This window comes from Montipora foliosa, chromosome 4 (assembly GCF_036669935.1).
Source record: "Montipora foliosa isolate CH-2021 chromosome 4, ASM3666993v2, whole genome shotgun sequence".
Taxonomy (NCBI): domain Eukaryota; kingdom Metazoa; phylum Cnidaria; class Anthozoa; order Scleractinia; family Acroporidae; genus Montipora; species Montipora foliosa.
The window spans coordinates 6897670-6920409 of record NC_090872.1 but is presented as its reverse complement, the minus strand read 5'-3'; the positions used below and the strand labels follow the sequence as shown (position 1 = coordinate 6920409).

General features: G+C 40.2%; 2 protein-coding genes across 3 annotated transcripts in view; both read left to right on the top strand.

Annotated features, from left to right (window-relative positions):
• LOC137999667 (uncharacterized) overlaps window positions 1–4345 on the top strand; it is a 31962-nt gene extending 27617 nt beyond the window's left edge. For both annotated transcript variants that reach the window (XM_068845516.1, XM_068845515.1), the window contains exons 5-6: window positions 79–420; window positions 3727–4345. In XM_068845516.1, coding sequence (XP_068701617.1) covers window positions 79–420; window positions 3727–4198 — 814 coding nt within the window. In that variant the 3' untranslated portion in view covers window positions 4199–4345. The remainder of the gene's footprint in view (window positions 1–78; window positions 421–3726) is intronic.
• A 4313-nt stretch (window positions 4346–8658) lies between these two features.
• On the top strand, window positions 8659–22631 carry LOC137999670 (lysosomal Pro-X carboxypeptidase-like). Its single transcript, XM_068845519.1, has 14 exons — window positions 8659–9145; window positions 10136–10273; window positions 10913–11014; window positions 11398–11472; window positions 12612–12669; window positions 13095–13143; window positions 13223–13277; window positions 13399–13504; window positions 13810–13926; window positions 14018–14073; window positions 16619–16783; window positions 20742–20807; window positions 21497–21618; window positions 22171–22631. Exons 1-14 carry the CDS (start codon window positions 8969–8971, stop codon window positions 22436–22438), a joined length of 1554 nt encoding a protein of 517 aa, XP_068701620.1. The 5' UTR covers window positions 8659–8968; the 3' UTR covers window positions 22439–22631.
• The last annotated feature ends 109 nt before the right edge of the window (window positions 22632–22740 follow it).

Below are 22740 nucleotides of genomic sequence, written 5' to 3'. Positions count from 1 at the left end.
CAAATAACTGGCCGGTTCTGAGGAGCATAGTGCCTAAAACACCAACATCTTCTCCATTCAATTCCGTTTCTTTTTCAGGTGGTTTGTTGTTCATGTGCCCATGGTGCGGTTTTTGAGACAGATGTTTTTTGTTCCCAATCGCGGTCCGGCCCCTCCCCCCATTTTACGTCTCAGTGATGGTGGCCACATTGAAAATCTTGCCATCTTGCCGCTGTTGAAAAAGCAATTACCAAAGATTGTTGTAGTTGACGGCGGCTACAAAAAAACCGACGAAGAGTGGGGTAGTGATATGCTGCATGCCTTTTCATTGGCCCGTGAGAAACTTCACTGCTCCTTTACCGGGCTCGATGGTCGTGACGTCCATGAAGATATCAGAGAGAAGTTCATCGACACCGACGGTTTTCCACCCAGGAGTTACAGGTTAGTAGAGCGGACTAAGTAATATTAGAGTAAAGTATAAGAGGAGTAAAGTTTGCCAGTCAAGGACGGTGTCACCTAACCAAAAGAAAACGTTTCCAAGGGTAAGACCTCGCAGAAAAGTAAATCTTACTTTGAATTGCTATTTGAAATAAAAATAGGGGGTAACCATCCATTTTTCAGACATAATTAGGTTTCTTTTTTTCATAGTTTTTGTCGAAACAAACGTTTGCTTGCAGTAAAACAACAGAAAAGTCAAAGACCTTTAAAAATGAATAGCAAATTGCAACCGGATGATTCTATAAATGTATTTTAATCACAGAAAGGAGACGAAAGAGCCATTTTGAGCCTGACAGCCCTCCACTGTAGTTACTAAAAAGCGCCCTTTATACCGTCTTCAATGGGCCTCAAACTTTCATTTTATATAGTAAAAGATAGGGGTCACCACAAGATTTTAAAAGTTACGTTGGTTTTTTTTTCCAACGTTTTGTGGATTGATTTTTTTGCAAATTTTCACTCCCCTTCCCGGTGAATAAAGAAATTTGCACCTGTTTTTGTGGTGCAATCTGGGATATTCACAATGGCGACAAGTACACAAAGAGGAGAGTTTTGCACTGTTTGTCAATGAGTGGATATTTCCTTAACTCGCACAAAAACTGGGTTCTAAATCCTTGCGTGGTAGTTTTAACTTAATCAAAAACATAAAACAAACAGCGGTAAGAAACATAATGATAAAGCGCATTTTACTTTTGACTCACATTTCGCATCCTACAACATATATCTTCAAAACAAACTCGAGCGTTAAACGAAAACGTTGGCAGTGAAAAAATCTGGCTTTATTAAACGGTCAGTTTTCACTGCTATCTATTTATCTTATTATTTTTATCTTATTCTCTCTAGTTACCAGTCTTTTTAATTTTATATATAAAAGTCATATTTGAATTTGGCAATACTTTATGTGCCAGTTTGAAGAAAAATGGATACAAAGCTCGAAGGATTGTTCACCCGTTTGGTTTCGCTCGGTTGATGACACTTTCAATTAAGTTGTTTCAAAACAAAGAGGCAGCTGATAAGTTCTTACGGTCTATCAATAACCAACATACCAACATTAAATTCACAATGGAACTTAAAGTGAACAGGCAAATTCCATTTTTAGTTATCCTCGTCAAAGGCAAACAAGACCATACATTCTCCACTTCCATCTTCAGAAAGAAAACCTTCAGAGGCCTCTATACCACATGGGATTCCTTTAAACCCCGAAAATATAAAATTAATTTGATTCGCACACTGACCTTTCGTTGTTTATGCATTTGTTCTTCATCTTCTGTACTTCAATCTGGTTTGTCGGAAATTAAGAAACTTTTGGTTAATATGGAAGATGGAGGCTCCAAGTAACGGGCTCCTAACTCTGTTAATCTCGAGAATTTAGTTAACAAAAAACAAAAAAAACAAAAACAAAAACTCAGAGCCTTTTAAACATTGTATAAAAAGACGCTTTGTGGTGAGGTGTCAGTTACGAACGACCTATAACAATGAAACCTAATTTTGCCTTATTTGACTAACCGGAAAATGGTTTGGGGTTGTTCTTGTTTTTTTCCAGAAACAACTTGTTATGTATAAGAAAATTCCAGGTATGAAGGCCTGGCCAAACGCTCGCGACATTTCAACGCAACATTTTTCAGCATTGTTGGGCACAACATGTTGCGTACGTTTGGCCACCCTGTTGCGATATGTTGCGTACGTTTGGCCAGTCCATTCGACACATGTCGCAACATCATGCAATAATGTTGCAAGATGTTGCGTTGAAACGTTGCGAGCGTTTGGCCAGGCCTTAATGCCAACGCGAAAATGCTTCAGTACTTTTACGTAGAAATGGCGAGCAGTATAGTAACCGGCAAACGCGAAAATGGCGGGAAAATCATGGTCACGTGGTCGCTTTTGCCGTTCGTGTTTCACGCAAACGTGACGTTAAATCTCTGATATAATGACGACCGGTTGCAGTGTTAAAACGCGTGATTTCTAAGGTCGCTTTTGTCCCACTAGAAAACTTTCAAAAACAAAGGAAAGAAAACGCCGCGCAACAGATTTGGGGCATAAAGTCAACAAAAACAAATTCTGCAGGTGCAAAAAAATATTAGAGGCCTATTTCAAAAAAACTCATTTAAACTGATCTACAGATTTTTGATAATTTCTAACATTATCCGGTAGTAGTATATACCGAGAGAAAATGAGGGGACAGAGAGGGAGGCTCAGAGCGTTGGCCGGGATATGTCATGTCCACAAAAGTTATTTTTAGACGAGCGGAAGTCTTTGTTCTGGCGGAAGTCTGTCTTCCGAGACGTCCGCAACCTCCCTCTCTGTCCCCTCATTTTCTCTTGTATATACTAAAACAGTGGATAGCGTTGAGGGCGTGCTCTGATTGGTTAATCGAACTCCAAATATCGTTTGCCATACACCTCCAAGCGCTCAAGCATGATTTACGCCTGAAAATATTACAATCGTTGCAGGAATAAATGAGTTGAAATCATCTGCTTGTGCTTTATTTTCTTACTGTTTAAGTATATACTAAAACAACTATTCACCTCAGTGTCGGTGGCTAGTGGTGGATATTTACATGCGAGAAATCTGTGATAGGTACTTTTAAAATACCCTGGCCAAATTTCGTGTTGATAGGATTACCCTAGCTATATCTAAGAACAGAGTATGTGTATTTGGATTAAATAAACTGGGAAACTATTTCGAGACTCCTTAAATTCTCTGATTTCTTTTCTCTAATTCCCAAGAACAGTTCTTTAACAGGTGAGCTTTCCTATGGCAGTTGAATTTCTTAATAATAAATACTGGCCTATTGGCCTTTTTTTAAAAAAATATCATAACATTAAAGTCTAACATTGCCCTTCGCATTCAACGACTTTGCAAATTAGCATTTGCTCTTGCATGTTCGTTCATCCAATTAGCTTTCTTTAATGACTTGAACCGGCGCATCTGTGGTGAACATAAACTTGCCGTCCACCCCAACGATTCAACAATGCCACAATCATTCCAGTCCCCCAAAGTTTATGTAATGGGGAATTGTGACAAGTGCAAATTGGACCATGAAGTGCTTATATTCGAATCAACTGCCTGTAATTTCTTTCATCAATTTAAAAAGGCGCAAAATTTTTGAGCGAATCATAAATCGTCGCAATTTCTATCGCGTGATCACTTTCGTGTAATGTACCTTGTCATTGTCCATTGGAGCAAGAAATGTCACGTACTTCTAGAGGGATCGGTTGAAAATGTAAAGCAAAACCGTTCTTTTTTTTCCAGGTGTAAGGTGCAATATTATAAAAATAAAACCAAGGTCGGTGGAGGCGAAATCTTGCTGCTCACTCCACGGCATCCCAATGGGCACATCGACAAACAGAAGTCCAATATTAAAGAAACAACCAACTCGTGTGGAGGCGAAACCTTGCTGCTCACTCAACCGCATCCCAATGGAGGCATCCAGAAATCCGTGAAATGGGAAGACGTCAATGTTGATCTTGAAGCCGGACAATGGGGTAAAGGCCCACAACAAGACGCAGAGGAAGTAGACAGCCTAACGTTTTGCTGCTGCGATTGTTGTCATGGTAGTCGCTGTAAATGTTTGTCAGACGAATTCTGTGGAGCGTTCCGGCAACACAGCACGGCGAATCAGTTCTTCACTCCGCGCATGTTCAGTGCATACCACCGCGAAGGATACAACGCATGCATGGAAGCTGAGGCCGCTGAGTTTTTAGGTGGAATTCAAGACGTATAACCTTCCCCGAAAGTAGTAATGATGCCAATTGTTAGCCATAAACGGCACCTTCTTTTATTTTCATGCAGATTTTTTTAATAATTGCGGTAAAAGTAGGCCGTTAGGGTATTCCGGGACGAAGTGTTCAAACTGAGGATTCGTTTTATTAATTAAGCTTTAGCTTTGCATTGCTGAAATGGAGATTTATTGCCACTCTTAAAGATTGGTGGTACTTGTTAGGTACCTCGCTGTTATTTATAACCTCACATTTTATTGGCTCCAGCCTGAGATAGGAGGCAGCTCTGTCGTGTTAGCGGTAGAACCCATTTTTTCTATTGCATTTTGTGTGTTCATTAAGGCCTGGGCAAACGGCCTGGAAACAACATCCGTTCGATTTTGATGAACAGTGATGTTGAAATTGTCCCCCCTCCCCCCTCCCCCTTTCAATCTTGTTGAAACATGTTGAATCGAAGTTAAATCGATGTTGAATGAGTTTAAGAGCGTTTAAATTTTGCTTCAACAAACAAGCATTCAACATTTCTTTTGTGAATGTTAAATGAAGTTGAATCCGTTTGTCCCCCGCTTTCAACATTGCTGTGTATGCGCGTGCGCTTTAATCCGTCTCGTAATGACGTATCCATGTTTCAACCAGGCGTCTGGTGAAGCTTTGTTGAATCAAATGTTGATGATGTGCTGAAACCGTTCGCCCATCCCAACAGTCAACATCGTTCAACATCTTTCAACAAAATCAAACGGATGTTGAAAAATATTAAAGCCGTTTGCCCTGATATTTAACGCATTTAAAACTCATTACGTTTTACTAAATTTGAGTGAAAAGCAGGAGTATTGTTTGCCTGTCAAAAACATTTATCGCATCGAAGCTAAGTCCTCGTTGGGCGTAATTTTAGGTGAATTTAATTGTTTCATATACAGCACACATTATTGCTCATGAATAAAAAATTAACCATGTTTGAGAAAGCAAACTGGGAGAAACAGTTGTACTACCAGCTCGGATCAATCAAATTACAGGCGTTTTAGTGAGACATGTTAGGTTTTTTTTTTTTTATTAATTAGCATCCATTGTTACTGCCGAACTTACTGGAGAGTTCGCAAAGGCCGCGGGGACTTCAACGAATACAAATTAGCGCTATCGCCAGTATTTTGCGCTTACTATTTGGCGAGAACTTTGCTGTGACTGGCTTGGTACGAACGGTTTTAAAGCAAAGATGGAAAATGAACGGCTCGGTTAAGACTTGTTTCCATATCTCAAAGAGCTCTTGGACGTGAGGTGCCTGGGAATGAAATTAAATCACTGAAATTAAATTAGCGCTGAACTGCCGGCGATTTACGACTAGTTTGTGTGTGTTTTGAGTGAAGAGTAAACATCTGGCTTAGTAATTTATTTTCAGTGATTTAATTTCATTCCCAGGCACCTCACGTCCAAGGGCACTTCAAGATATGGAAACAAGTCTTAACCGGTTCGTTGTTGCGGCACGTTGTCCGCCGTCAAAACCAAACTTTTTTCATTTTAATGCTGTTTTGCAGAGCACTGATGTACCAAAATGCATGTCGCACGTGAAGCAGCCAATAACATTCTTGTTTTGTGACGTTCCCGTCGGCATAGCCGTATATAGTCATCTGATTCTTTGCGGAATAATGAAGTATGATGTATTTAAATAGCTATGGTAAATTTTGGTATGTGTGCACCTCTATTAAAACTTCATTTTCACTGTGAGTGTGTAAGTTGCTCACTGGAACAACAGAAGACGACACAAGCGAGACGCGTAAACAATGTTTTTTTTTTCCTCACTTCTCTTAATAATGACATTCAAGGTAAGAGAAAAATAATTTTTTTGACGATTCCAAAACATTCGGTTGGACGGAATGGAGAGTTCAACTTTCTTTTTATTACTTTACAGCATGTGCTGCCCTTGGTAAATCAGTTTATAAGAAATTCCCCGTTTGTACTATTCAGGCTACACATCGATCCGCACGAATTTTTTTCTGTGTTCAGTAATTAAATGCGGGTTTCATCATTTTCAGAACCTTTGTATCGAAACATATCATTCGTAATTGCATCTCCGGTTTTCAAATGAAAATGTCTGTCATATATCGAAGCTTGCTATACCAACCCCATCCCTCTGAAGAGCGGCATAAGACGGTGCTCTAGCATCGACACCTATGCATCTTTCCATTGTTCTAAACAGTAATAATCAAGTACGTTCCGCTGAAGACCATATCGTTATTGAGCTGGAACAGGAGGTTATTGTATTCACTGAGGTGGAATAGGAGGTTCTTATTTTGGAATAGTGACCTCCTGTTCCAGTCAGTGATCTCAATAATGACCTTCCGTTTCAGCTGGAAATCTCCTCCCCATCAGCGAACTAGGGCTACCACTCTCAAGCGTGTCGGTGATATCGATTACGTCATCCAGGATCTCCTTTCCTTCAAACATGTCAAGAGACTGAGAAAGAATATGGTCGAGTCCATCGCGTCTAAATCGATTTCTTCTCTTTGGTTTCGGTTCAGAGGCTGTGACAGAAAATCATAATGGCCGTCTTCCATCATCCCAAACGAACGCTTACCGAAATACATTTGTAACTGAACTGTATTCATTCCTCGGCCTTCCTGAAAATAAGAAACGAGCGCGTAGAAGGCCGAGGAGTTCAGACATTATTCTTTCCGTAAGGGAAGAAAATAACAGGCTTCTTTTTTCGTAAATCACTTTGCACGGTTCCCATTAAAACAACGAGGAGAAATCACCGAATTTGAAATTTATCATCCGGAGGACACGAGAAGTTCAAAATTTCACAACTGATATACGTTTTCGTGTATTTCACACTGATGAGCTCACATACCGTTATGTAAATAATCCGGATTGTTTTATTTTCACGAGAGCTACAGAAAATTATAATCAAACTAAAGATAGCCTGCGATCAGGCTAAACTAGAGATTAAAGGCTGGTAAGCAAAAGCCTAAGAATGAGGGCTAGTTTTTGCAAGTGAGAACAACCGCCGACATAAGTATAAGCATAACATAAGAAGAACGAGCATGGTTTATTTTCCTTGTGATTATGTTATGCTTGCGCATGCGTGAAAAAAGGTGAAATAAGCGCAAGCCGCGGTCAGCCAATCATCGCCTTTGACCCAGACTTCATCGAGAACTAAATGCGGTATCCACAAACAAAATGGCGGTTTGCGATTGGCTTGAGACTACAAAAACTCCTCGCCGAGGAAGTGAAAAATACCACGTTTTCGGGACATTTTCATACACATTCCAAGCGGAGAAAAGATCATATTATTTGTGACCGAAAGTAATGCTCTCGGCTGTCACCTCACGAAGTTCCAAAACCAAGTTATTGAACTTCCCTTGAGCGTTCCCTCGACGATATATCTCTCTTACCCAAATCCTTCTAGGTCTGTGATGGATCATTTGGCAAGACGTCGCCTTTATCTTCTTTCGCCATTATCCCTCATGGAAAAGAAAGCTGGTATCGAAAAACTTGTTGATATTGAGCATGCGCTTGTCCTTATGCTTGTGTTCTGATGTTCTCACTCATGTTGCGCTTACGCTTAGCATTCCGACCCTAGAGGCATCTAGAAATAAAACATACCCCTGTAATATTACCAATTCTCCCTACACCCACCCCCTCCCCCCTCTCACCGTTCTGCTAGCTTGATTAATGGTAGTTGCAATAGACCATAACCCAGAAGTCTCGATCTGCGATGAAGTGCGGCCCATCGGTTTCGGTATTATGCATTTTTAGGACGAACACTGCTAGATCGGGGCGGTATTGTGTTCCTTGAACGATCCCTGCTTTTGCATTAAACGTACGGCTTCTTGATCGCAGAGGAGTTGTGGTCATCAACCCAACCTGATTGGCCATTTTTTGGCGGGACTCGTATTCATAATCAATAAACTGATTAGCCAAAGCCAAATGAGGGAGATCGACATTTATGGGTTGTGAGCTTCTGATAGAGGGGTTTTCAATTGAGTATCGAAAGTAAATAGCGAATTGCATTGGTTTTACATTACTTCAGTCAGTGATTGGTTCAAAATTCTCCAGCCACTTTTTCAACCAATCAGAAGTGAGACCAAAATCAATCGTAGCTCGCGCGTGCACATTTTCCCGGGCTTTGTGTCGGCTACGTGTAATTACTTCGAGTTTTGATTGGTTTACCGAATTGTCTCCGTCCTTTTTGATTGGCCAAAGTAATTACTTTGGTTTTGGTTTTATGACACTTGATTGAAACTCGCACTAAACACTCCGAACACCGGGATAAGTTCTGCATCACGAAAACTTTTTTGTATTTTATTTATTTCATTTTTATCCTGGTACACGTTGTATCGAGAACCTTGAGAGCGGCGAAGCTTAGAGAAGATGTGAATGGAAAGGGAAGCAGCTGCGAGAAACGTCCTCTCCACTCGTGACCCAAGACCAAGAACAAAAACAACCCGTCAGGTCACACGGACCATTAGTCACGAAAGAAAAATACCTGACAATCAAATCAATAATGCACCAAGTACCCTAAGCAAATATTCATTTACTGACAGTTCTAACAAAATTTCACACCAACATTTCAAATAAATAAACTCCTTAGAACGCTTAGCTGTAAGCGGGTTGGAAAGGTATCCGAGGCTTTGCAGAGTCATGTGCGGTGATCACGAGGCCATCACAAGGTTTAAGTATAATGGCTAAAGAGGGGTGTATATAATTTCGTCTGGCAAAGGAAAGCAACTAGATCAGTCAGCAGGTTTCGCTTCGGATGCCTGTTAGGCAAGTCAACCATCATGGCAGCAGTTAAAATCTGTCGGATAGTGATCTTTATACTTGCAGTTTTTTCTGTGGGTGAAGCGTTTCGACTGCGAGCCCGTTTTCCTCGTCCACAAAGCAAGGATTTTAGGCATCACGCCAAGAGATATGTTTGTCGATACTGCAACTACGACACAAAGACCTTTCGCCAAAAGGTAAGGCTTAATATCTATATCTACTTACAAAATTACATCGCGAAGGTAACAAATTGTCCAAACTCTTATTTGTTTTCTTTTTTGTGGTCTTACAGCTTAAATAAAGTGTTTGTCGTGACATTTGTTTCGCACGCGATGTTACTCAGTCTTGTAATAAAAGCAATTATTAGATTTTAATCTTGAAAAAGAGGCTTTTGGTATTTAAATGTTTTGCTGTCAAAAGCTTTGGTTCCATAGTGCAGTCTTAAAACAAAGTAGAAAATCGACTTAGGGTGCAAATAGGAAGTGGGGTTACCAACACTTTCGTTCCAGAAAATCATTCTCAATATTATGACGAAAATAACAGAAACAGGGTGGAGGGTGCAGGGATGACGCAGTGGTAAGAGCACTCGTCTCCCACCAATGTGACCAGATTCGATTCCCAGACTTGGCATCATATGTGGGTTGAATTTGTTGGTTCTCTACTCTGCACCGAGAAGTTTTCTCCGGGTACTGCGGTTTGCCCTCTCCTCATAAACCATCGTTTGACTTGATTTGTGTTAATTGTTAATTTCAATTTACAGTGTCCCCAATTAGTGCTTCAGCGCTAGAACGACTAGACACTTAAATTTAGTTCCTTTTTGTTTTAACAAGATAGCCTCAAGTCGTGGAGGTCAGTCAAACTGGTAGCCTGATTCTCAGACGTCCGAGGTCGTTCGCGGCCACTTCGCTTCTCCTCTAAAGCGAAGTGGCCGCGAACGACCTCGGACGTCTGAGAATCAGGCTATCAAACTGGCCGGGTCCCAGATTTTTTCTAGGTCTCTTGCGTGACTGTCGCAAACACCGGATTCGTAGTGCCCCATAGGACTCGAAACGGACCATGGTCACACGAATGACTAAATTATTGGAGACATACAGCATTGCGTTTACATGATTCGGTGAACAGCAAACGCAATACTGAAATCTCTCTATTGCGTCCGATGATTGTTTTCGCTTTGAAAATTTCAACAGCTGGATCACTTTAATTTCAAAACCAACCAAACCTTCCTTCAGCGTTACCTCATCACCACGAAAAACTGGGAATACGGTGGCCCAATTTTCTTTTACACCGGAAATGAAGGAGACATAACTTGGTTTGCCAACAACACGGTAAGTAAGTAAGTAAGTAAGTAAGTAAGTAAGTAAGTAAGTAAGTAAGTAAGTAAGTAGATAAAAGAATAAGCAATGGTGTAAAACGAGCTCGACAACTGTTGCGTTGAGTTGGAGATTATTAGAGCTGCTCCCTAATTGCGCCTCTTAGCTAAGCCTGCTGATGAGTACAGACACGTAAAACAGCTACCGGTGGCTGCGTAAGAGTATGCAACTTGATTGGCTGTGCGCATGCGTGATTGGTAGTCCCCAAGGACCGCGGTCAATGTGGTCAGCATCGAGAAATATGAATTCTGGCTTCTTCCGCCAATCACCTCCGGCAGGGCGGATGGATGTATCTTGGACTATCAAGGCCGTGTCCTCCCAAGGCAATTCCATCACGTGACAACACTTTCATATCTGAGGGCAACCAATGCCGAAAGACAAGACCAGCAAAAACAAGACAAGACAAGACAAAACAAAATACGTTGAAATTTGACGTTGAACTTTAACAACGGCGAACCCAAACACTGTAGTGCTGCAGCTGCGGGTCGCAAATACCGCGGGCGTCGGTTAAAGCGATGATGCGACGACGATTTTTAGAGCAAAACCGCTGTCCATACTTTACCCTGACCGGAAAATTATAATATATCTTTCCAGGGCTTCATGTGGGACAGTGCTAAAGAGTTTGGAGCGATGTTAGTCTTTGCTGAGCATCGGTATTATGGGGAATCGCTGCCTTTCGGTAACAAATCCTACGAGGTTTGTGGAATAGTCATATGCAGTACTCTGACTCAAACATTTTACTAGAAGCGGAATTACTTTGCTGAAATAATCGGTAAGAATTTATTAAGAAGAGATTCCAATCTACAAGCGAATTTTTCACTCCTTCATCATGGTTGCACTAATGTCAAAATCGCCGGAAAGATTCATACACTCTACAGGAAATATTGCTGCTGTGTTCTGCAACGTGGCATTCCTTATCTTCCACCCCCTTCCCCCCCCCCCACTCCCCCCAGAAAAAAATCGGTTTCTTTTCGTCTCAATAGAAAGCTTTAATATTACCTTTAACGTTCAAGTTTACGTTGATGCTATATTTCAAGACAGTCTAAGTTAATTTGCTTTTGTTTTAATCATAACAATAGAGCCCGACCTATCTAGGATACCTCACCTCCGAGCAAGCACTAGCGGACTTTGCTGTTCTTATTTATCACCTCAAGGTAAATGAATTCAAGTCTATGACCACTCTTTTCCATCAAGGAGCTTGAATTTGCATGCGGTTTTGTCATGTCGAGACAAGACAAGACTTTATCTTCACACTTCCTTAAAACATGATATTGAAACATAAAGGTACACCTGGTTCATTCAAAGTTTAAATTGACATTTATAAAATTGCTCTAAATTATATATATCAAAGATGGAAATCCCTCGTGAGAGATACTTTCAGCACGAGAAGATAAAATTCGTTTCCCCAAGCGGCCATGTAATTAATGTTCTTTTTATTATATAGATATTGATGAAATGTCCAGATTTAAAACAACTTGTTTTATTCATTTTCGAAATGATGAAAAAGTGGTCACCGACCGCTAAAACATGCATGTTGTGTAACATGAAACAAGATATGAATGTTATGAAAAGAAAATCATGATAATGTAAAATTTTGCAATAAAAATGTTAATGTAGTAAGAATTATATTGAAGCATAAAGGAACTTGCAATGAAGACGAAGCTCGCGTTTTATTGGCTAATCGTGTTCGTTACCATGACGACACCTATATTCTCTCATGTGAAAGATAAAAATGATATGTTCACTGCACGCGGTGAAGATATGATTTTTTAGTAAAAGGAGAAATCCTGGTATTTCATCAGTATCTATATAATAAATACACTTACTACTTAGTACTACTCAGTCAAAAGAGATGGCTTAGGCTTTATATTTGCTTCGATAGTAATTACTGGCTTTTCTGGGGAAGATAGGGAGACTGAGATCTTTGAAATCTTGCGGTAATTTTTGCCAATGGTTGACTGCTAAAGCTGACAAAGTTGTTTTTCCAATATTAGTCCTAGAACGTGCTTTATGGAAGTTACCTTCTAAGTTACCTTAAGGTTCGTTTTTCGAAAACCCACAACCTTTCCGGGCATTTTCGAGTGTTCCAATTTCCTTTATATCTTAACAACCGAGAGGTTTTAAGTCATGAAACTCCACAATCGTTTTGTGGAGTTTTAAGTGGATGGCAGTTTCGTAAATTGCTTTCGGGCCCGAAACGTTTGCGGGACTTTCGAGAAACGGGCCCCGTGATCTCAATCCAGTCTTCGCTGGTCCCCGATTCATTTCTAATTCCCTCTATTTGTTGTGACAGGAAACCATCCCCGGTGCAAGTAATAGCCCAGTTATAGCAATCGGGGGCTCGTATGGAGGTGAGTTACGAAACGAGGTCAAAAAGGGATTTTTTTTCTAGCGTTTTAGCGCTTGGACTTGACGTTAAATAGGCTGCATCAGGGGCATACAAGGAGCATACAACTTCATTTTATTTGTGGAAAAACTTATTGACAGACCGAGTTATTTTTAGATTGATTTTCCCGCGAAACCAGACCTTTCCAGCTAATCACAATTCGGCTTGCATTCGAAATTAGAATTCATGGTTGAGAATGGTCAATCGTGCAAACCAAATCTTACTTAAAAACTTGTTCAAAAAAAAAAATAGGTGTACGAAAATGCCGTTACATAGACCGAATATTGTAGTTGTAAGTTCCTAGCTGGTTGCATATGCGGAAATGGCATATTCATTGTTGCAGCGTAACAGGGTTTTCTAAACTTTTTCTAAACTGTTTTTTTTTTTCAGGCATGCTGGCTTCATGGTTTCGAATGAAATATCCGAATATGGTCGCAGGGTAAGAGGCGTTTGCAATTTTTTGAACAAAAAAGTTATAACTGCTTGTAAAAATTGTTTGGAACATTAATTCCTTCCAGGGCTCTCGCTGCTTCGGCGCCGATTCTACAGTTTCCTGGAATTACACCTTGTGAGGTAAAACTAAAAACTATCTTTTAACATGATCTTTTTTAGGTGCTAACCTTCTACAAGCGTTTTTTATCCTTTATGACAAGTTAAAGTTTCTAAGTGAGATTTATGCGTCTTCAATCTACAGTCATTTTACAAGATCGTCACCAAGGACTTTCAAAGAGACGGAGGAGACGCATGCGTAAATTCAGTTAGGAAAACATGGAATGTCGTCAAGACATTTGGAAATACAGGTGATAAAACATTTCGGTGGAGGCAGAATAGTATTGCCAAGCATTTGGAGTCCTCTCGATTTCATTAATTTTCTTTTTGGGATAGTGCAAAGGGGCATCCGATTCACCTGAAAGGGTTGTTTCTTCAGCGCTTACTTTAAAGTCCGGCCTCTTCATTTCAAAATACTTTCAACACTTCGAGAATTCGAACATATTTTTTGTTTTTCTCGAGCGAGAAAACAAGAAATGATGTTTTGACATTGTAGGCCGCCGGGTACTTCTCCAGTCACCAAGAATTTTGACTACGAAAATACTTTTCTTGACAGGCAGTGGACGCAAGAAGCTTACAGGTATATTTAAGCTATGCTCTCCTCTTAAAACGGAAGATGACGTCACACAACTTGAATACTGGATAAGCGAGACCTGGGTCAACTTAGCGATGGGTACGTTGAATGCAGTTGTAAACAATTTAGGTCTATTTATTCTTTTCCACACTTCTCCACACTTCACGCTAATATTCTTATTGTATTGCAGTGGACTATCCGTATCCCGCCAGCTTTTTGGAACCCCTCCCTGCATGGCCTATTAAGGTATAACTACCGATAGTTAACAATTATTCTATGAGCGAGCGTTAAATATGAGTTGGCTATAACTAGTCTCACATCCAACAAGTGCGAATTGAATAATTGGTATATACAATTCTCATTAAATTCCGAACGCTTGAACATTTGGAAATTAAAGCCAATCAGCTTCCACCTTGGCAACACTTGACACACTCAGTTTTCATATTCACTACTTGCACAAATCCCATAATACACCTCTTTTACCCCCCCCCCCCAAAAAAAAAAAAAAAAAAAAAAAATATATATATATATATATATAATCTGCATAGGCATTGTTTTCGACTTATTTTGGGACATTTTCATCTTCATTTCCCAGGAGAAATTGCAAACAATGGTTATGCAAAAGTCTTGGGGGGTAATAGAGGTGTATTATGGGATTGTGCAAGTAGTGAATTAGGTCGTATGGCATATGACTGAGCTGATAACCAAGATTGAGTGAACCAGTCAGAAAGGTAGAAACGCAATATCCGCAGTCGAAAATTAAAGAATTTAAGTTATCGGTACTCTAAATGTATAACAATCATTGACTGTATGATATGATGAACAAAGCCAGGAACCCATGACTCCATTGAATTCGTGTCACGGGGTTTTCACAGACGAATGAGACTCCCACAGGAGCCCGATCACCAATTACAAGAAACTAACCTGACTTCATAGGGTCACCGAACCGGAACTGCCTTTGTTTTTTTCGGAAAAGGTAGTTTAAATATATATCGGTCTGTAAAAATGCGGTGACATAGGCCCAGCATGGGAGTTGTAGGCACCAGGTCATAGGTTCCTGACAAAGCGGATTTCCACGTTACTATAACATGGCGTGATGTGACAGTCATGCAATACTTTCTAATTGGGTGAGTAACGTCAACATAGTTTGACGAATTACATTGCTTTGCCGGTAGCTGGGACTAGGCGAGGAATCTCATTCAATTGAAGACAGTGATATATTTTGAATGACCAATAATAGTATTCCGGGGGTTTCAAATTCAATTCAATTCCATCCCATTGAAATTTTAAATATACGCGGCATTGGGAACGAGAACTTAAAATAGATTGCGAAACTAAGACTAAATAGACCACTTCAGGAATGGCTACCAACTTAACATTCTCTTGTAATTATGTTAATTAGACCTACTGGCCTCGTTTTGAAAGAAATATTCTTTAGAAATTTGCTCGTCGTAGCGAGGTTTGTAGGGCTCATGATTAGCATTAAAACAAAAGAATCATTTATTTGGCCGCCATTATGAGAGTGGTCTATGGGACAGAGGGATCCGTTCCTTTTACTCATTCTCTTTTGGTAAAGGAAATTTTATGCAGGTATTTATTGAAAAGATAAAAGTAATATTCTTGTTTAATTATCCGTGTGACATCGTTCACTACAAGCTAGACTATTGATTCTCAATAGTTCTTGTGAAACTAAACCGTAATCCTGAAAGTTTACATAACGGTATTTGAGCTCACGAGTGATTATTTATGAAAGACTTCTATTTTGAACTGCGGTTCCAAGGACTCTAAGCCAGAGTGATCACCACAGTAGCTAGCAACTTGAGAAGTTGCAAAGAAGGCCGGCCTGAACAAAAATCAAGGCTTGCAAATGCTCCAGTTTCCAGGAACTTTCTATTAAAGAGCATGAGTCCATTACCCAAGAGTAAGAATCTGATATCAGTTTGCCTCCATTAGCGTTATAAAAGTGTCTATTTTTAACCAATTTTTGCGGGAAAATAAACAAAAGACCAAATCAGCGAACTCAATGTTGTACCCAATATGCCATTTCTGAGTTCGTGTTTGCCTCCTTTTCAAAGCGAGTCTAAGTGCGAAGTTTTTGTTATGAAAATTAGTTTTCATTCATATGTTAAGTGGAACTACTTACCATCACAAAAACTTCGCACTTAGACTCGCTTTGAAGAAGAGGCGGACATGAACTCGGAAATGGCCAATTCAAATCCGGGCGTTAAGATTCTTGGTGCTTTGCATTTGCATTACAATATAGCATTCACATTAAGGGTGCGTTCGATTGACCATATTCCGGAATAGGAATACATGGAATAGAAGTTGGAAATCCTTCGTTTTTACGGAGATTCACATTAAAATTGCCTAACCCTTGCTAAAATGCTATTTTAAACATGTTTTTATTATCCTTGCTGCTTCGAAATGTGCCAAACATACCGTTTTAATCATCACTCCACGTATTTTAAGTGTGGTTAGCGCTAACCGTTGATTAATTTTTTAAGAGGTATCAAAACCTATAGGTTTCCATGGTATTTAATGCTTCTGTGCATGGTCAGCGCTAACCGTGTTTCGAGCAACCAGGGCCAGAGCGCGACAACACAGGTTTGTCTTGTTGCGCGTCACGCGTAATAAGGACGTTTCGGGACACATTTTCCCTTTCCAATTAATCCAACAATAGCCTAAGTGAAATGCACACATACCAAGGAACGAAATGGGCCTCTACGTTCCTGTAACTTTTATTTTCTTCTGGATTCACTCCTCTAATCGACGATGTCTCACTGTTAAATAGGTCGTCTGTAAATATCTACAAAACGACAGTTTAGAGGACGACAAACTTCTTCAGGCTGTTTCGCAAGCGCTTGGCGTGTATTACAACAATTCTGGACAAGCCAAATGCTTCAATACTTCACAGCAAGCCGTGTCTGCCCTTGGAGACGAAGGCTGGTATTTTCAGGTAGGAACTAGAGCGGTCTACGCCGCTTTTCGGCCATCACATTCCACTGTCTTTTTTGGACGGGTGGGCACGGACGAAATTTATCTCATAAAAGAAAGACTGTATCGAGTATCTAATCTCTATTTTCGAATGTTCCATAATACATTTTGTTTGCCCCTATCCCCTCCCCCTCCCCCACAAATTTTGCATAACTACTGTTTTCAAATGCTCTTGGGGACACTTCATTTTCCCAAGAGCATTTGAAAACAATAGTTTATGCAAAATCTGGGGGGCAAACAAAGTGTATTATGGGGCATTCGAAACAAAACAAAGATGGCGGCGGCCATCTTGTTGCTATCACCTTGAGACCTCAGCGTAGAGTTCAAAGTCAGAGGGTTTCTACCCATAACGAAGATTTAGAACGTAAGTGGTTCCAACAAGGTTGCGTCGCAGACCTCAGAGTAAAAACAATAGGTTGCACGATCCAGTCTTTTGTTTTTTTTTTAGATCAGTGGAACGAAACATGGATTAACCTAAGATTCCACTTGATGTCACAGCGGCCATGTTGGTATTTCAAATAAGCCATTTTCCAAAATACCATAATACTCTTTGTTTGCCCTCCAAAAGTTTGCATAAGCATTGTTTTTGTTTTCTCTTGGGACCATTGTAAGTCTCCAGAGAAACTGGAAACAATGCGTATGCAAAATATTTTGGAGGGCAAACAAAGAGTATTATGGTATTTCAGAAAGTGACCTATTAATCCGCCGATAAGCTCCATTCTTAAGCAAACATTTCCTATTGCTACGGTTTAAAAAGAATGGCCGCTAATCACGTGATTGGCATGCCAGATATAAAAGGCAAAAACGTAATGCACGAGTCCAGTCTCCTGCCTTCGACCAATCAGCATCCATTTAAGATCATTGTCTCCCTGCTCCAATGGTAACAAAGATAAAAAATAACCCTCGCACGTCTGGTTCCTCCAAGACAGTCTAAGGTGACGGCGTACCTTTGACGCACCTCAGTGCAGAAATACACATCTTAAAAGTCTTTCGTTCCAGCAATGTGCAACTTTGCATGAAATTTACATTTTCGTGCAGTTGTTTTCTACAGCAATTGGCCTTTCCGAAATTCAGCAGGGCCTGGGGCGAGTTTCAAGTTTTAACTAATCGATAAACTGACACTACCACATGAAAGATCATGTTGAGATTGGTCATTTGGCCAAGTATGGTGCTTTTAGGGTGAACAGAGACCAAGTTATGGACCTTGAAACATGGTTCAAAATCCATACAAACGTCTCTAATTTTGACAAAGCGTCCCCCAAAACCATATAAACTCTATTTTTTTTATCAGTTTAGTGACAACTGTAAAATCCCGTCATGTACCTACAATTTGAAAGAAGTTGCGATGAAAATCGCTATGTTTGCCCATTTTAAAGAGTATCACGGAAATCATAAAAATTTTAGGAGTTTATATGGTTTTGGGGGACGCTGTATCAAAATTAGAGACGCCTGTATGGATTTTGAACCATGTTTCAAGGTCCGTAACTTGGTCTCTGTTCACCCTAAAAGCACCATACTTGGCCAAATGACCAATATCAACAAGCGAGACTATCCTAGACAACGAAATCATGGTGTCTTTCGACGTAGAGTCGCTGTTTACCAACGTTCCTATCGACGTCCCTGTACAAACCGCGCTACAGAAACTAGAGGACGACCCCAGTCTTGCGGACCGCGCGACACTAACACCTGTTCAGACCGCTGACCTCCTGAATTTCGTATTGAGATCCACATACTTCCAGTATAACGGATCAATTTACGAACAATTAGAAGGAGCAGCCATGGGAAGCCCGGTCTCCGCTGCTATTGCTAACCTATATATGGAGAGTTTCGAACAACAGGCAATAACTACTTCGGCCTACAAACCTAGGATCTGGAAACGCTTCGTTGACGACACTTTCACCATCCTGGATCACGGAAACGTTGATAGCTTCTTACAGCATCTGAACAACCAGCAGCCTTCCATTCGCTTCACCATGGAGACAGAGAACGACTACAAACTCGCTTTCCTTGACACCGCAGTTTCAAGAGAAGCGGACGACCGCCTCACCACCAGCGTATACAAGAAGCACACTGTGCACACTGATCAGTACTTAGCGTATGATTCCCAACACCCGCAATTAGTAAAACGTGGTATTGTCAAGTGCCTCTAAGAGCGCACCAAACGTCTCGTAACAAAACCCTCTGTTATCTCCAAGGAGAAGAAGCACCTGTCTTCTATTCCTGTCTCTATGGTTACCCTCTTTCTTTCTTGCAAAAAATCACCAAGACCAGGAAACCGAGTAGCAGTGCTGTGCCCATGATCAAATACAAGTCTACTGCGGTTTTACGCTATGTCAAAGGCCTATCGGAACAACTTCGTCGCTGCCTACAGCAACAAGGCATACGCGATGTTTTTAAGTCGGAGACTACATTAAAGGGGCTAGGTTACGCTATTTTAGGCAATTTTGTTTAATTTTGTTAATTATGAGCTCTAAACGTCAAATTGGCAGAGAAAGTGTCTTTCATTTGCAAAATCACGGCCACATAACAACTGAGAATGATTTTCCAGCTGTGTAAATGACATTTTGATATAGACTGATATAAATTTGGAAAAAGGTGGGCCGACGTTTTTCAAATTTATCCAAATTCAATCCATCTAAATCCTCTCCAGTTTTGTCCATCCATGTCCCTTCCTGGCTTCCCTGTGGTTTGTTAGAGTTCTTCTATAGTTTTGAACAGTTATTTTGATATTTTAGTTAATTCTAGGACCATTCGATCAGTGCTGAAATTGCCTAAAATTGCGTGACCTAGCCCCTTTAAGATCACATCTTGTACGACCGAAAGACGCTGTCGAGCCGACTAAACAAGATGGCGTGGTTTACGGGATTCCCTGTGAATGCGGTTAAGTCTACATCGGCGAGACTGGAAGATCTATGCAAGATAGAATCAAAGAACATGAGCGAGACATCCGTCTTTCCCGTACCCAGACCTCCGCCGTTTCAGAACACGGTAACAACACCGGACACAACCCGCTTTGGAACGAAGTAAAGTTACACACACAGCGGAGCATCCTGCTGAAAAGGTGACGCGTAACCAGTCGACCTCATCGCTTGATGAAGACTAGCAGTATGTAGTCGAAACGTCGCGATCTACATCACAAGTGACCACACCGTGAGACAAACGAGAATACTCTATTATTATTGTACTTCACCACTATGAATTGACCGAATGCATAAATGACGGCCAAAAAAAAAAAATTATTTTGTTTATGTGCTAATTAGCCTCACTAGTCTCGTTTGCGTGGCCAAAATATAAAAGGAATGTTGCTTGAGAGCGAGGCTAGTAAGTCTCATTAGCACATAAAACAAAAGAATGCATTTTTGGCCGCCATTTATGCATTCGGTCTATAACAGCAACCTTTTTTTATGACATTAGCAATTGAATATTTAGAACATCATATCCTAGAATATTATAGCTAGTTTATTTGTATAGGGTATGAAAAAAATGCATATTTGAAGTGAGGCTAATATATAAAAGATAGAGGTGATCCTCGCACTAAACTTTCACGATAGTGCATTTGACTACAACTACCACCATTCAATTTGTTTTTCTTTTCTTATCTAAATTTTGTATTCCCCCCAACGGGGTAGAAATAACAATAGCTCTCAGTAGCACGAGACAAGCAAAACCTTATAAAGGATTCTGGTACTTGTGGTCAAATGGCGTCATAATGCATATGTCCTATTTAGGCAAACATCTGGAAAATTCAGGCGGATTCTAAGAACGGATTCCCGTTAAAGCCGCCTGAACTCCGAGTCAGGTGTCTATCGAAAAATGCACTTGCAGCACTTGGCAATATTGACAAATTTCATTGCAAAGTACTTAAAAGAAACTCAGGCGTTGCTGCTGTAAAAGCTACGTAACATTTGATTTGATTTCAGTCGTGTACAGAGATGGTGATGCCTGTCTGTTCAGACGGAGTCAATGATATGTTTCCTGTGACGAAGGTAAGTCAACGAAGACAAATCAATATTGTTTTTGATTTTCTCGGAGGCTACCATGAAGAGATCAGGAAATGACTAAGCTCAATAACGAACACTGACAAAGAGCTGTCCTTCCTTATTGAACGCTGTAAGAAATGGATTATCTGCCAGAACGCAAATATAGTTAAGAAGTTCTATGAATATGTTTAAATTGTTTCAATGTAAAGAAAATGATCAAGTGTAATTTGACTAGCCCAGACCCATGTTCGCACGTTATGTAAATGGTTCATGAAAACAAAAATGAAATTTTCCATAATAATAATAATAATAATAATAATAATGATAATAAGAATAACAATAACAATAACAATAACAATAACAATAATAATAACAATGATAATAATGCTTTGTTTATAGTGGAAGTGCACTTAGCTATCAAGCTTGTTCCGAGCACCCCTCTCTTACAGAAAGAAACAAGTAAACTTAACAAAAACAAAATTAAGAACTCGAACTGGCAGGGATCAACCACTTGGCTATTTACAAAGAGTGGTAGAGTTGAATCCGGAGCAATCGGAAACAAATCAAAACCCCAGATTAGAACGGCATTTCAATTTGGGGCAACCGCCTGCAAACCCAACGACCTAACCTAACCGGAACCGTGACCGGTAATCTGTTCATTCATCAGTGACAAATTTATTTGTTCAATCTCGCAGTGGGATTTCAAAGTATACTCGCAGGAATGCCAAACAACATTAGGTGTGACTCCATTGCAGCACTGGGCCGAGGCTATGTATGGCGGAAAGAACATAAAAGCTCATAGTAACATTGTGTTCAGGTGAGTGAGTGAGTGAGTGAGTGAGTAAAAGATCTGTGTCACGTGGCAACCATGATAAACAGTGTGGCCCGAATTGTAAACGAGTAGGAATGGGGCCAAGATCATGTCAATGTTGTTGAAAACACGGCATCTACGACTTCGTCGTTAAGGTGATTCCCTAGAAATAGAACTTGTCATAGATTTCCGATGAAACTTCGCACACTGTTGTAACATGTCAAGGAGCTAATACGAGCGTCAATGACGCAAGAAATGATGCGCAATGCAAAACCAGGGAATCACCTTAAGGCAAGATAGTCGCACTGACCAAGACGCTAGAAAGCTCGTTTGTCTTTAGACCCTTTTCTTTCATCCCATTAATGAATACGCTTGTGCGGTTTTTCATCAGAGAAAAGAAATCCACGAAGTGACTATTTTGTGTTTTACGCTAAGATTGTCTCTAAAAGAAAGAAAAGAAAAGAAATTGGAATGAGCTCGGGAGTGATTTAGTTTGTTGAATTTCGTCACTAATCTGTTCATATCTGTAAAGCTGAGCCAATATCTGTTTTTCCTTAGTAACGGTCTTCTGGACCCATGGTCGGCAGGTGGGGTTACCAAGAACCTAACAGACAGTCTCATTGCCGTGCTGATAGAAGAAGGCGCCCATCACTTGGACCTGAGGCATAAAAATCCTCTGGACCCTCCATCAGTCGTGCAGGCACGAAAGACTGAGAAAATTCTCATCGCAAAATGGATCAAGGAATATAATAAGAACAAAAAGAGAAAAGTGCATTTACGAAATTCCCACAAGAATAACAAAACAAAGTATGCATCGATTGTGTAGCTTGTATCAGCTGACGAAAGCATGCGACCAGCTTTTTAAACGTTAAGAATTTTCGGACAGTCGCTCGCCAGGAATATTCCATTTCATTGATCAATAGAATTTCACTGGCGTGATAAGCAAAGCAAGCAACCGTGACATCAAATTATTTGCTAACCAAACTTTTTACCGCAAAATAAACCACTTATTTTTTGAATGACGACTATCTGATTTTCTTTTAAGGAATTTTAAGATTTAGGAAGTAACTTTTCTTGCTTTATTGTGTGGCTAATGTTCGTTGCCGACATGAAGAGCGCTCTGATTGG